Source organism: Chrysochloris asiatica, unplaced genomic scaffold (assembly GCF_000296735.1).
Source record: "Chrysochloris asiatica unplaced genomic scaffold, ChrAsi1.0 scaffold00291, whole genome shotgun sequence".
NCBI lineage: Eukaryota > Metazoa > Chordata > Mammalia > Afrosoricida > Chrysochloridae > Chrysochloris > Chrysochloris asiatica.
The window spans coordinates 1394587-1410403 of NW_006408809.1; the positions used below are offsets into that span (position 1 = coordinate 1394587).

The 15817-nt window shown below is 40.8% G+C and overlaps 1 protein-coding gene across 1 annotated transcript in view; it reads left to right on the forward strand.

Annotated features, from left to right (window-relative positions):
• Positions 1–15817, forward strand: part of IL31RA (interleukin 31 receptor A) — a 63039-nt gene that overhangs the window by 28551 nt on the left and 18671 nt on the right. Inside the window, exons 8-12 of the mRNA XM_006874650.1 lie at positions 1095–1311; positions 6536–6718; positions 11138–11239; positions 12359–12505; positions 13904–14044. Coding sequence (XP_006874712.1) covers positions 1095–1311; positions 6536–6718; positions 11138–11239; positions 12359–12505; positions 13904–14044 — 790 coding nt within the window. The remainder of the gene's footprint in view (positions 1–1094; positions 1312–6535; positions 6719–11137; positions 11240–12358; positions 12506–13903; positions 14045–15817) is intronic.

The following is a 15817-nucleotide window of genomic DNA, read 5'->3' on the forward strand; positions in this document are numbered from 1 at the left end:
TAAATCTTTATGGGAGCAGAAAGCCTCATCTTTCTCCCGTGGAGCAGCTGGTAGTTTCGAACTGCTGACCTTGCAGTTTGCAGCCCGATTCATAACCACTAAGCTACCAGAGCTAGTAACTCTAAATACCAACAGAGAGGGAAGGAGTCTTCACATCAATTATCAATGCTATCACAGGGTAGAGAGGGACAGGCAACTTAGATACTGGCTAAAATGAGGGGGCGATAAAGGCATGAAGTGACTGGCTTATAAGGTTTCAAGAGTGAGTTAAGTTTAAGAGAATGGGGGCAAAGAAAGAGTCCCCATTGAACAGCTGTCATCTTGTCTAGATGGGTCTGGTGAAAAGAGATGGAGGATAAGATTCGTATGATTCAATAGTGAATAATTGTTATCATGATTAATTGTGACTGTCACAATTGTAAAGGTAGAAGTTTTGTAACAAAAACAGGGGAGTGGTTAGTCTTACAGTCCAGAAACAGAGGACTCTAGGACCATCAAGGGAGAAGAGCACAAGCAGAATGCGGGACCTTATCCAGATAAACAGGGAAGCCAGAGAAGGAGGCAGAGATGGGGTCATTGAGAAGGGGAGTGGCTGAGGACTCTAGATTCATGGGAAGAGAGGGACTAAGAGCTGGTGGCCAGAAGGCAGACTTGCAGAATGCACCCTTTGGAGATATAAATTATTATATATGCCTGAGTGGTTTAAAAGAAAAAGAAAAAAAGCTGAAGTGAATAGTGAGAAATATTGTTAACTGATGGTACATGGAGGGGATTCTAGTCATTGTAATGAAACAAGGAGGTATATGATTTGTTGAATGTAAAAGTGATGATCTGCCCGGTAAACTTTTACTCAATCCACAATAAAAACCTTTAAAAAAATTTTTTTAAAGTCCTTCTGGCACTCAGATTTAACAATGCAGTGTAGAAGGGTGTTTCATTCATCCCTGGAGGCAAATTTCCGGGGTGGGGTTTAACTCCTAGTAGTTAATATCACCCCCATACCCACCACCATCATGATTTTTTTCTTTGTCTTAATGTTTTGTTTTGTTTTTTCTTTTGTTGTTGGTAATAAACTTTTTTTCCTTTGGGTTCAGGAGGCAAGAAGAGGCCCCATATTGGGAAAAGCAATAGGCTACACCATATGGTACTTTCCAGAAAACAGCACTTACCTCACAGAGACAATGAACACAACTAATGAGCAACTTGAACTGTATCTGGGAAGTGAGACCTATTGGGTGTCTGTTGTGTCTTACAATTCTTTCGGGAAATCTCCAGAGGCTACCCTGAGGATTCCTTCTGCTCATGAAAAGCGTAAGTAGAATGTGAATTTCTTATTTAAATGCCTGGCCCAATCCAGTCAGGGAAGGAGCAATCCCTATTCCTTCAAGGATATTTGTTTCTCCTGGGTAGAAATGGAATGGGGACTTTTCAGGTGGTGGCTGGGACAGAGACAGCAGAATCCTCTGGTCTCTAAGTCCAGTGTTGTTAATTAACGAACCCCTTGAAGTAAAATTCTTTTGGAACAAAGTCTGTGTTACCAGTCAAAAGATCTCATAAACCATGCAATACAAAGTCATAAACTTAGTAGTTTTACGTGCAGTTTTTATTTGTTTTGGTCTTACTGAATGTGAATTTGGGTCAAGTCATATAAAAATCTTTCAGATCTGTCAAAGTTGTCCTTAGTGACTGCAACCTTTCTTTTGAAATCTCCCCCTACGGATGGTTATGGGCCATGCCTCTAGCTTTAGCTTAAATTTCATCCTGCTATTTTCTTCCCGTTTTCTCTTTCCATACACCCACCAAGTGAGAAAAAACCCTGATGTTTATACTTGCCAACAAATTGGCTCACTGCACTTTTGATTAAGTAGCTTTCAACATTTTACTGTTCTCAGACAAAATCATATTTTATACCCTATTTTGGAATAAAATACCTTCTTAGATTCTTATTCCAAGAATTTTAGGAAATAGGTTTCCTCTCCCTTACTTTATTTTTCTCTATAAAACTTATTACTATCCTTCATTCTATATAGAATTTCTCAATTATTTGATTATCTATCTTATCCTCAATAGGGAATAAGTTCCATGAGAGCAGTGGTTTTTGTCTAGTTGTTGTTGTTGTTATTGTTAGGTGCCCTTGAGTTGGTTCTGACTCATAATGACCCTATGTGCCTGGTCTGTGCCATCCTCACAATTATCTGTTAGGTTTTTAACCCATTGTGGTGTCACCATGTCAATCTATCTCATTGGGTGTCTTACTCTGTATTACCAAGCATGATGTCCTTTTCCAGGGACTGGTCCTTCCTGATAATATGTCCAAAGTATGTGAATAGAAGTCTCACTATCCTTGCTTCTAAGGACCATCCTTTCTGCAAGACAGCTTTGCTTATTCTTCTGGAGGGCATTGTACTTTCAATATTCTTTGTCAGCACCATAATTCAGGTTCCTCAATTCTGCTCTGATCTTCCTTATTCATTGTCCAGTTCTTACACACATATGAGGTGATTGAAAATACCAGGACTTGGGTCAGGCACACTTTAGTTCTCAGTGTTGTCTTTGCTCTTTAACACTTTGGAAAGGTCTTTTGCAGCAGACTTGTAAAATGCACTACATCATTTGATTTCTTGACGCTGCTTCCATCAGCATTGATTATGGTGGATCCAAATAAAATTAAATTTTTGACAACTTCAAACTTTCCTCCATTTAGCTGGTATTGTTTATTGGTTCAGTTGTGAAGATTCTAGTTTTCTTTACACTGTGTTGTAATCCTTACTGAAGGCTGTAGTCTTTGATCTTTATCAGTAAGGGCTTCATTTCCAGCAAGCAAGACTGTGTCATCTACATATCATGAGTTGTTAATGAGTCTTCCTTCAATCCTGATGCCACATTTTTCTTTATATCATCTAGCTTCCTGAATTATTGGTTCAGCATACAGATTGAATAATTATAGTGAAAAGGATACAACCCTCATGTGTACCTTTCCTGATTTTTGTTGTTATAGTTATATGCCATCCAGCTGGTTCTGATTCATAGTGACCCTATTTATCCTCGACAGAACCAAATACTTTATCCAGAATGTTGGACTTTGTGTTATCCAAATGACTTAGAATTCTGGTCACAGATGCTATGTCACACTCATTTGGTTATTTAACCCTGTGGGCCTCCATTTTCCAAGTGTCAAATGAGGGATTGGTGGAGATCATCCTTTAGATTCCCTATACCTGAACATATTGGATTTTAGGATCATCAGGCAACTGTGAAGAGGTCTTAGGAAGACCCAGAATAGCACAGCCACTGAGCAGGAGGTTAGGATTGAGTTGGCATAGTAGTTGGCCTGGTAGATCTGGCAAAGGTAAGCTACCACCAGCATCTGAAAGCTATGTGATCAATTTCCTAGTGGCCGCCTCCCATAAATCAAAAGAAATGGCAGTTGTTCACAGTCAAAACCCCTCTTCCTTCTCCCACAAAGTCTCTTCTATCTTCTGTATTTCTTACTGCACCTGGGAGGTATTGTATTTAGAGTAATTACTCAAAAAGTTCCTATTGAATGATTCGGCAGTATTTTATATTCAGTAGAAAGATAATTTGGAAACTTATCTCTCATCACTCTTACTGTTGCCCAACCCTTTAAGGTTGATGCATGACTTCATGGAGCATTTTCCATATCCCTGAAAACCAGAGTCTTGGCTTGTTTTCCGAAGTCCATTGAGGGCATGTGACCCTCTACTCCCATTTCTATTCCTTGCAGTTCAATATTGGTAAAACAGAGTGTGGAGCTCGGAACTGACACTTGCTCCAATCTTCATGTCAGGATTTGTGTGGTAATGATTTACTAAGAAAGTCCCTCCAGGGGGACCAGAAAGTGAAGGAGGGAAGAAATCAAGGAAGGAGAAGAAACTGAGCCAAAAGTGTGGTCTGAGCTAAACATCCTGTAGAAGGTGGTTTCAGCCTGAGCCTGCCGGGGGACTCTGGAGTGTAAAAGACATCTCAAGGTTCTGTCAAACCACAAAAACAGCAAGAAGGACTCTGACAGAACCAAGGTATAATACCAATGTTGTGTTCGGTAAGAGGTTAGGTGGTTCCGAGGGCTAAAGCAATGACTTTCAGCCTGAACTGGAACTGCAACTGAGAATTCATAGAGGTTGTGAGCAGAGCAGGCAAGAGGGAGAAGTAGGAGAACTAGGAGTTAGCTGGGATTCATTTCTGGGCTCTTGTGTCTCTTGTCTGGACCCTGCCCCAACTCAGCTTCACATTTCCTTCATGCCTAAGTTGCCTTTCCTCAGAATTTTTTCCAGGTTGACAAATTACCTAGTCTTTTGTCTTAGTTATCTAGTGCTACAATAACAGACACAGAATGCTATTCTCTCACCGTTTAGAAAGCTAGACATCCACATTTAGGATGCCTACTCAAGAGGAAGGCTTTCTATCTCTGTCAGCTCTGGAGGAAGGTCTTTGCATCTTTCAACTGTGGGCCTGGCATCCCTTAAAGATCTCCATGTGTCTTGGCATCACTTTTGCCTGATTCTAGGAGGTTCTCAGTACAGGGGCCCTGGATCCAAAGGACACACTCTGCTTCTGGCTTTTTTTCCTGGTGGTAGTTACATTCCTCTGATCCCTACTCACTTCTCTCCCCTTTTACTTCTTGTAAGACAAAAGTTGCCTGCATTAGCAGGCCATACCCCAGGGAACTAACCTTACATCAGATAAGAGCTGTCAACTGAGTGTTGCTTCCCACCCTAATCCTCTTAGAACTGATTGGCTGATCACAACAGTGATTGCATCATTATATAACTGCCAAATCTCTGAGAACCACGGCCCAGCCAAGTTAATACATACTTTGGTGGTGATGGGGTGGGGGGAGGGCTAAAAAATTCACTCAATTACTCTTTTTTTCTAGGACTAGTAGCTGGCATGTCTCATGAAAACTTAGTTTGGGGAAAAGAAGTATAAACTGTGACTTAAAGGAACAGAGAGTTGTATATATACATGCAGCCTACTGAGACCTATTGCTTAGAAAGAGTAAGACTTACCACAGATAGCCTCTACCATAAACTCTGTCACTTGGCCCAGGACTCCAGCTGCAAGAGCTTTTTGTTTATTTGAGGAGTACACTCTCTTCTTTTGCATCCTGTATGGTGTAAATGGTTAAGCATTCAGCTACTAAATGAAAGACTGGAGGCTCAAATACACCCAGAGGTGTCTTGGATGAAAGGTCTGGCAGTCAACTTCTGAAATATAACAGCCACTGAAAACCTAATGGAGTACAGTTCTACTCTAAAACACATGGGGTTACCATGGGCTGGAATCTGACTCCTTGGCAACTGGTTGATTGATTGGTAGGTCTCCTCTTCTGTCACCATCCAGGACTGTCACCGATGCTCATTTAAACATACTTCATGTGAATTTCTATTTTGAAGGCTGGTTGTACTGTGGGTAGTGAGCAGAGATGGACCTGAGAAATTGACACTGATTTCTTGAACCTCACCCACTTCATGCCCTCTGGTTCTACCTCACTTCTCCCACCAGTGATGGCCCCGTTGCTCCAGATGGTTTTCTCTCATCTGTGTAATCAGAAGATGTAAAAGAATAGATCTCTCTGGTACTAATTAAATCCCAGACTGGATCTGAAGCCACTAGCTCAACTTCTGTATTAAAGGAGTCCTTGTGGTCTGTTTCCAGAGATGAGTTTTCTGCCAGACCTGGAGAAACTGTTGAGATTTACGTATAAGTCCACATTAAAGTGACTTGAATGGTGTTTTTGTATCTTTCTGATGCAAACACAGTTTTTATGGGTTTGAGAACAGAAATCCATATCTAGTTTGTATAGGACCAGTCTGGACTGTTGAGATTTGAAGTCATCTCCCTGGTATGATTTTTAAGGTCACCGCCTTCCACATCCTCAGCCAAGCAGTTGCTGGTAACATTTTGGTAGGTAAAGAAAGATTACAAACAACAACAACAACAACAACAACAACAACAAATCGAATCCTACTGCCGTTAAGTTGACTATGAATTTGTAGTGACCCCATAAGACAGAATAAAACTACTCCCTAGGGTTCCTAGGGCTATACATCTTTATGAAACCAGACTGCTCCATCGTTTCCCCATGGAGTAGGTTCAAACCATTGACCTTTTGGTTGATAGTCAAGCACTTTAACTACTGTGTCACCAGTGACCCCTAAAGAAAGATTTAAAAGGTACTTAAGCACAGATGAGGGCTAAGGAGAAGGGATGCAAAAAGGGGAATGAAAACAGGCCCATCAGGTGAGTCTACAAGGAAGAAAAGTTATTTGGTGGTACAAACAGCTTGTGCTTGGCTAATAACCAAAATGTGGGTGGCTCAAATTTCCCCAGCGACACTGTGGAAAAAAGATCTGATAATCTCCTTCCGTAAAATTACAGTTGACTGTAATTTTACTACGGCAATGGGCAGTAGTGAAGCTGAACTTTGACCTTCTTTGCACTTTTGAGCATTGAGTGGGTGCAGGTTTGGGGGATGAGTTGTGCAGCTGTGGAGCAATTCTTTCTTGCCTTTCAGCATTTCCATGCATTGAGGCCATGCAGGCCTTCATCGCTCAGGACCAGCTGGTGGTGGAGTGGCAAAGTTCTGCATCTCTGGTGGACACATGGATGGTTGAGTGGTTCCCGGATTTGGACTCAGAGCCCTCTGCCTTATCCTGGGAATTTGTGTCTCAGGCCAGGAACTGGACAATCCCACAAGGTAGTCAAGTATAGAACTCTCAAGTTCCCTCTCTGCAGGATTCAGTTTCATTCTCTTCAGTTTTTAATCTTTAACTTTGGCTTCAAAACTTTAAATGTGATTAATAGCCCTTGACAGGCTGGTGTTAACAGCTCAGTGAAGTAACCCACTTGGTGGTATTTCCCAGCAAGGCTGGGACAGGAATATGTGGGCATGTTTGCAAGTCACTGAAATTCTAAGGAAGCTTGGGAGTGCCTTTTGTTTTTTTCAATCTGGTGTTTGAAGAAATCTGTACATCAGTTGTGCCTGTATATCTACTACAGTCAGGTCGTGGGCTAGGGGAGGAAAAAGCCTCTGTGAGTAAGGACAGAGTAGGGAATGCTTCAGTGTCAGTCCCAATGGAGTTGAAATAAAAGTGAGAGATAAAGAGAAAATCACCTTTCTTAATAACCAGCAAATTCTAGACTCCCCAATTAGTCTAAAAAGTGACTCTCTGAGTGGACTAGAGCTCAGCAAGAGGCCCCAGGCTGCTCCTCTCCCTCCACATATTGCTGGGCCTCTTTATCACGATGCTCCTACATGGACACACGTTTCTCCCAGTGGTCCTGTTAGTTCAGCTGGTTCGGTTGGAATGGTACCAGTCATCATGACATGTACCGAGTGTTGACTCTGTGCAAGACTAGGCTTACCTCAATTCATTTTCACCTCAACCCTTGACGTCAGGGCTGTTATTATCCCCATTTTACAGATGAAGAAGCTGAGGCTTAAAAAGGATCTTTCTTACACCAGAGCATATCAGTGGGTGGCAGGGTGGCAGGTTTGTCTGAGTCCAGAATCTGATTTCTTACCTGCTGTGCCCAACACTGGCTTACATTCCCTCTTTTGAAGAACTATGTATTTCCCCACAGTTTTTAATTTGTCCTGAAAATATTTTAATCTTAAAGTTAAATCCTACAAAGGATAAAAAATTTTAAAATAGTACTGTTATAACACTTTAAAAAATATATCATATGGAATCTGAGTACCATGGAGATTTGATAGCTACCACTATTCATATGGGTCGGAACCGACTCGACGGCACTTAACAACAACAACAACTATTCATAAAATAAATCTGTTAAAAATTAAGACAATTTTTATTTTTATTTTGGCTCCTTGAACTCATATTTCTATTTCATTCCCCATAGTATTTTATCATATTTTATGCTTGGAAGATTTATGTTGATAACTCTATCATATTTCTCTCCAATAAAAATTTGGATATGCATTGAAATCCAATGTTTAAAAATGTCTTGTGGCTCCAAGCCTGTACTGCTGAAAAGCTTTTTTGCTAGATTGCATTGGCATTACAATTTTTTTAATGTCATACAGTTGGTGAAAACAAAATGAAGATTTTAAAAATTGGAATACAGATGCTTACAGACACAAAGTAGCATTTTGTTGGAAATACACTTTCTAGTGAAATAGGAGGTGTTTTTGCCTTTTTTTAAGCCACGGATAATTTACAGGTAGGGTTCAGCATTCACTTTATTTTCATTTTTCATTTTTATAAATGTATGTGGTAAAAAATCTTGTTCACCTAAGTAGAAGGAGCTAGATGGAGCTTCGTTATAACACTGTCGCTTAGTGCTCTGAACTTTCTCTGAGACAGATGGCAGAAGTGGGTTATTATAAAGTGCTGCCGAGTTGGTTCCAACTCATAGGGATTCTGAGGAATGACTTGAACAGCCCCTGTTGCGGTTAGCAGGCTAGTGCATAGCCTATAGCATCAGATGACACTTCATGATCTATCCACTTCATGTGTTCTGGAAGCTTTGCACTTAGCAATATTCACTTGCAAGAGCTTTCCATATCCTGCTTGATGCTCTTAAATGTCTTCACAGAAATATACTTTTTAAAGAGTCTAGGAATATTGTAAGTAATAATAATAATAATGAGAGAGAGTGCAAACAAGATATTTTCATCTTTCTTGGCAGTAGATTTCTGGAACTCTCCTCCAGGAATGATGGGTTGATTGACAGTAGTCAAGGATGGAAGTGGGAGGATCATTAAAAAAACTTTCATCATTACTGACGTTTCATTCTATAATACATGCCCCATGGGTCTGCCTCTAGTGAAAATACATATAACACAAGGAAAGGAAGACCTCCTTGCAGGTTTATCCAAAACCCAACTCCCTTGTCATCCAGTCTAATCGGACTCATAGCAACCTGATAGCACAGGGTCTCCAAGGCTGTAAAGCTTTACAAATGGCAGCGCTTTGGGTTAGCAGCTGAGTGCTTAACCACTATTTCACCAGGTCTCCTTGCAGGTTTGTAGTGCCTTGATTAGAGGAGGCTTTCTGACACCCACACTTTAAACTGCCTGGTGGGAGTGCATTATAGTCCAATTCGGGATGGGAGTGTCTTTATTTTGTAAAGTGGCAGTTGGGTGACAAGGACTGGCATAAACATCTCCACTGCAGACAAGATGATCCTGGCATGCCCAGGTACCTTTGATAAATCTCTGACTATGACCAAAAGTACAGGTAGCTCTTCCTGAATACCACTATGACAATGTGAGAAAATTTAACATAGAAATACAAGAAATGTCCCTTACATAACACAGATTTCTGTAATTGACTGCTTTCCCCCCCATCTTTCATAGACATTTTGGTGCTACGGGTTAATGCGCTGGACTGCAAGGTCAGTTTAAATTGCAAGGTTGGCGGTTCAAGCTCAGCAGCCACTCCTTGGAAACCCTATACAGGGTTGCTATGAGTCAGAACTGACTCCCCAGTATTTAACAACAACAACCCCAAGGACTCAGTATCATTTTACAAGCTCCGTGACTGACTTCCTTACTTTCTCTATCACAGCCTGTCTCCTGGAGGAAAACACTATTTGAATACCCATCGTCATCAGAGAATCCTTCCCAGACATATAGCTTACTTGTTCTGTGGGTCAAACCAGAGCTTGTCTGTCCTCTGCCTACAACATTCCCTTCTATTTGGGCTACCATTTAAGAGCTAGACCCTTTCCCCAGTGTAAAGAGGGTCTCTTTCAGAAACATGGTTGCCATTTCTATCATGTCAGTCCAACCACTTAATACCTAATAGCATCTATGTTAATAAGTAAAGGGGCCCTGATGCCTCATTGGTTAAAGCACTCGGCAGCTAACTAAATGGTTGGTAGTTCAAACCCACTAGCTGCTCCGAGGGAGGAAGCTGTGGTTGTCTGCTTCCATATAGATTTATAGCTTTGTAAACCCTATGGGGGAAGGAGCCCTGGTAGCATAGTGGATTACAAGCTGGGCTGCTAACCGCAAGGTCAATAGTTTGAATCTACCAATCATTTTGCAGGAGACTGAAGAGGCTTTCTGCTCCTGTAAAGATCTACAGCCTCACAAGCCCTCCCAGGGTCAGAATGAGTTGGAACTGACTCGGTGGCACACCACCACCACCAAACCCTATGGGGACAATTCTACTCTCCCTTTAGTATCACTCTGAGTCACAGTCAACTCGATGGCAATGGGAATTCTGTGTATAAGTATATTCCTACAGAGATGCACGAAGACCAGAGAGCCGAAACTATGCTGAGTTCTCAAGTGTGGTGTGCTGTTGACAGAAGATTGAGCTTTACTCTCCAGCACCCTCGAAATCAATGGTGGATAAGGATGTGGGTCTCTGATTTCCCCCTCCATTGATGGCTGTCATTCTGGCAGGGAGGTACAAGATTTAGATCTAAGAATTAATTAGAAAGTTTTAGAATTGATGTTTTTCTTTCTGATACTATTATAAATAGCATTGTCTTATTTTCATTCTGAGATTGTATAGAAATATAACTGATTTTTCTGTGTTTATTTTTCTTATATCCTGTAATTTTGCTGAATTCATTTATTAATTCTAATAGTTTATTATTATTATTATTTTTATTATTGGTGCATGTAGATTCTTTAGGAGTTTCTTTACAGGCATACCCTAGAGGTGTTGTTTGGTTCCATTCCATACCACTGCAGTGAGGTGAGTGTCACAATAAAGCTAGTCACATGCATTTTTTGTTTCCCAATGCATACGAAAGTTCTGTTTTCACTATATTGTAGTCTAATTAAGTGTGCAGTAGCATTATGTGAAAGTTTGAAATAGTGTGAGAATTACCAAAATGACACAGAAAGTGAACACATGCTATTGAAAACATGGCATTGATGGACTTGCTTTACACAGAGTTGCCAGAAACCTTCACTTTGTAAGTAACACTATATCTGTGAAGTGCAATAAAATGAAATATGCCTGTATATGGAATAGGCATTAGAGAGCATCCAACCTACCCCCTTATTTTGCAGATATGGAAGCTGTAGAGAAATAGGGTATTTTACTTAATTTAAGAGCCATAATTCTCACTGGAGAGTTCCTTCCACTGTGCCATGCTCGGCACTTACGTGCTCTTGTCCCTCTCTTTACAGATAAATTGGAGCCTTTCTTGTGCTACAACATCTCTGTGTATCCGCTATTTCAAGATCTAGTGGGTGAGCCTTACTCTGTCCAGGCTTATGTCAAAGAAGGAGGTATGTGTGGACAGGGATCTGTGAGGGAAAGGGAAACATTGGGTTTGCCCAACATTTGAATATGGCTTTGGTTCACTAGAGCTCATTCATGTTCCCATGGGGCCCATTCCTGCTGCACTTTCAGCTCACACTACACTATATGTATTTGACACAGCGGTGGGCAGCTTAGATTCACTAAATTTCAATACCAGAATAGGCACTAGAAATCAAGACCAATCCCCAGATTTCCTAAATGGGGCCATTGAGGCCCAGCGAGGTGAAATAACTTGCCAAAAGCGCCACTGAAACTTAGTGTAAAAATGAGTAGAGCTCTAACCAGAAATAATAGTTAATTAAGACCAGTTTATCTTGTTGTGGGATAAAGCACTGGACCACAAGGTCGGTTTGAAACACAAGGCCAGAAGTTCAAACTCACCAGTTTGTTCCTTGGAAACTCCATACAGGGTCACTATGGATTTGAAGGAACCCAGTGGCACTTAACTATAACACATTTTAGAAGCCCTGCAGAGTTTAAATTAAGCAAGTTAGAAAATTACTTGTAATTGTGTAGCAATAAACAAGGGCTTTACTGGGGAGCTGCTCAGACTTTATCTTTTTGGAAGTTGCTGTTGCTGTTAAGTGCCGTCGTTGGTTCTGACTCATAACGACCCTGTATAGGGTTCCGAGGAGCAGCTGATGGGTTTGAACTACCAACCATGTGGTTCGCAGTCTAGTGCTGATTCTGAAGTTAACATCTTCTAAATGCACCTTTTCATTCGACATTGGAAAATCTCTCCTGTCTTTCAAAACAGTACATGGAATCATATTTTTCAACTCTTTGATAATACCTACACTTTACAGGTGTGAATAAAAGAGCTGGGTGCCAAGTTGTAGTGAGAGATCTTTAAGAAAGTAGTTTTTCTCTGGTTTTGATACATCTTCCCTTTCCATTCAAAATGTCTAAGTCCAGAAAACAGTTTTGCTAACCAAGCGGATTCATCAGGTCTCTACAATGCCATCGCCTCTCACCTTCAGTTCTGTGATTTTGGTCTGACTAGATCTGGATGGCCACAAGAGATTTTGTAGAAGAAGGACCTATGGGGTTTGATTGAGGTTTATTTAGCTTTCTGTCCTTGAAAGTTCCATTAGCAGGTCCCGTGACCAAGGCAGAAAACATTGCTATGCAGACAGTCACGATAACATGGAAAGAGATTCCAAAGAGTCAGAGAAGTGGCTTCATCAGCAACTACACCATATTTTATCAAGCTGAAGATGGGGAAGAATTTTGTAAGTACACCCATAGCCCAGATGAAAACATACTAACAAGCACAAAAATCCTAGATAGATGCTGTGAATAGACTTGCCATAGAGGTGGCTGCTATGGTTGGGAGGAAGCAAGTTCTTTCCAAATCTGTTCAGATATGGATTTCCAGATGATGGGCTCTGCTTTCAGGAAGACAGACTCATAAAGACTGTCCTAGGTTTATTCTCTGGCTGGAAATCATGGTTCTTGTGGTATCAAACTTGGATTCCGTGCAAGACTAGAGTCTAGTTACATACTTAATGATGAAGATCATTGTAACTGAGTTATGATATAGAATTGATAATGTCTGTTTATAATTTTGGAGTCCTTGTATGGTACTGTAGGATAAGCATTAGACTGCTAACCAAAAGTTGGTGACGCAAACTCACCAGCTGCTCCTTGGAAACTCTATACAGGCCCATTATGAGTCACTATGGATTGATACCGACTTGATGCCATGTAACAACAACAGCACTTGTAAAATTGCCCTTCCTTTGCTAATGTATCTGAAGAATGTACGCTACTATAAAACAGAGTAGATAATACTTTTAAAAGTTGCTCTTAAACTGAATTGACAAAATGTGAAATGATCTCTTGATCCAGGTTAATATTAGATGACATTGGCACCACCAAGGTACATTTATCAAGACCTTTTGGGTATAAAGTCTCTGAGTGATGTAGTTTGTGCTCAACTACTAATCTCAAGGTTGGTGACTCAAATCCAATCAACAACTCCATGGAAGAAAGGCCTGGGGATCTGCTTTTGTAATGATCAAGCCAAGAAAACCCCATGGAACACTTCTACTCTGTAGCACATGGGGTCACCGTGACTCAGATTTGAATCCACCGTAACAGAGTAATGGGTTTTTTGAGTGTAAGAAACTTCAGACCAGGCAGCTAGTCCCTGGGGAAACAGATGACCCATTTTGCTTTAGATGATGCATTTACATTTTTGATTCCTAGATCTGTTAAGTCACTATAGTAGCAAACAAAACCTGAAATCTCAGTGGCTTATCACACCAAATTTTGTTCCTGCTTTTTGCTGCACAAAAGTTTTTTGTTTTGATGAGATTCAATTACCTACTTTTTCTTTGTTCCTTACATTTTTGGTGTCATACCTGATAAATCACTGCCAAATTCAAGGTCATAAAGACGTATCCTCATTTTTCCCCTTAAGGTTTTTGTAGTTTTTTGCACTTATAATTTAGGTCCTTCATTCATCTTGATAGGCTAATTTTAAACAGCCTATCAACACTTCAATGGAAGTGTTCTTGTATACGATATCTAGACTTTCCAGGTTCCAATGATCTTATTTTGGTGCTACTAAAACTGCTTTTAGTCGGTCTTGGCTGTGGTATTTGACTTCTGTATTTTGCTTTTAGCTAAGACAGTCGACTCCAGCATTCTGCAGTATGACCTGAAGCCCCTGACACGGAACACCCCTTACACTGTTCAGGTCATGGCTAGCACCAGGGCTGGGGGAACCAACGGAACCAGGATCAACTTCAAGACATTGTCAATTAGTGAGTATTTCCTCCAAGCCCTGGGCACTCCTCTTGGTATTTCCCTCACGTTAGTTTCGGATGACCTTTGCCAAAGGCAGGAAGAAACCATCCTACTTCAGGAACTTATTGGAAAGGTTGTGCAAAGAAAGAGTAGGGAGAGCAGGTCTAGTGAGAGCTGAATTTGGAAAGACTGGTTATTTTGCTGCTTCTTCACGGACAGCCTCAAATCATGTAGAGGAAGAGTAATAATGTTAATGACAACCTCCATTTTAGCACTCAGAACTTAATCTCAAGGCTGACTTTAAGGTCTCACCCACCAATTTCTGTATATTGGAGGCTACTGCACACTGGGGTCTTGGAGAGAAAAAAAAATTTTTTTTTTAAATTTTTTTAAAGAAGTTTTTATTGTGAATTGAGTTAAAGTTTATAGGGCAGATTATCAGTTTTACATTTTTTGCTTCATTGCAATGATTACAATCCTCTCCATGTACCATCAGTCAACAGTATTAACCTCTATTTCCCTCCCCTCCTCCCCCCACCCCACTTCTTTTTTAAGGTTTTGATGGTGGATTGAGTGAAAGTTTACAGGACAGATCACCAGCTTTACCTTCAACAAATCATACACATCGTTTCATGACAATGATTATAATCCCCTCCATGTGTGATCGGTTAACAGTATTTCTCTTTATTAAAAAAACAAAAAACAAACAAACACCCCAGCATATATAATAATGGACACCTCCAAAGGGCACATTCTGCAAGTCTGCTTCCTGGCCACCAATTCTTAGTTCCTCTCTTCCCATGAATCTAGAGTCCTCAGCCGCTCCCCCTCTCCATGACCCCATCTCTGCCTCCGTCTCTTGAGTTGCTGCTTCTCTGGATAAGGTTCCGCATTCTGCTTGTGCTCGTCTCCCTGGATAGTCCTAGGGTCCTCTGTTTCTGGACTGTAAGATTAAGTACTCCCCCATTTTTGTTAACAAAACTTCTGCCTTTACAATTGTGACAGTCGCAATTAGTCATGATAACAATTACTATTGAATCTTACGAATCTTAATCCCTATCTCTTTTCACCAGACCCATCTGGATAAGATGAGAACTATTCAGTGGGAACTCTTTCTTCCACTACACACTCTTCCCTATTTTTTTTTTTTTTTAAAACAAAACACCAAAAAACACTCATGCGTATATAATAATTTATACCTCCAAAGGGCACATTCTGGAAGTCTGCCTCCTGGCCACCAACTCTTAGTCCCTTTCGTCCCATGACTCCAGAGTCCTCAGCTTATCCCTCTCTCCATGTCCCCATCTCTGCCTCCGTCTCTGGTGTCACTGCTTCGCTGGATAAGGTCCCGCATTCTGCTTGTGCTCTACTCCCTTGATGGTCCTAGGGTCCTCTGTTTCTGGGCTGTAAGATTAACTCCCCTGTTTTGATTACAAAACTTCTACCTTTACAATTGTGACAGTTGCAGTCAGTTATGATAACAATTATTCACTATTGAATCATACATATCTTATTCCCATCTCTTTTCACCAGATCCATCTAGACAAGATGAAATCTATTCAGTGGGAACTCTTTCTTTCCCCCCATACTCAAACTAAACTCCCTCTTGAAATCTTGTAAACCAGTCACTTCATGCCTTTATCGCCCCCTCATTTTAGGTAGCCAATCGCTATCTATCCTGTGTACAGATGGGATTGCACTGATACTTGATGTGAAGACTCCTTCCCTCTCTGTTGGTATTTAGAATTACTACCTCCATGAGTATATGTCAGGTTCATCAAATTGTAGCA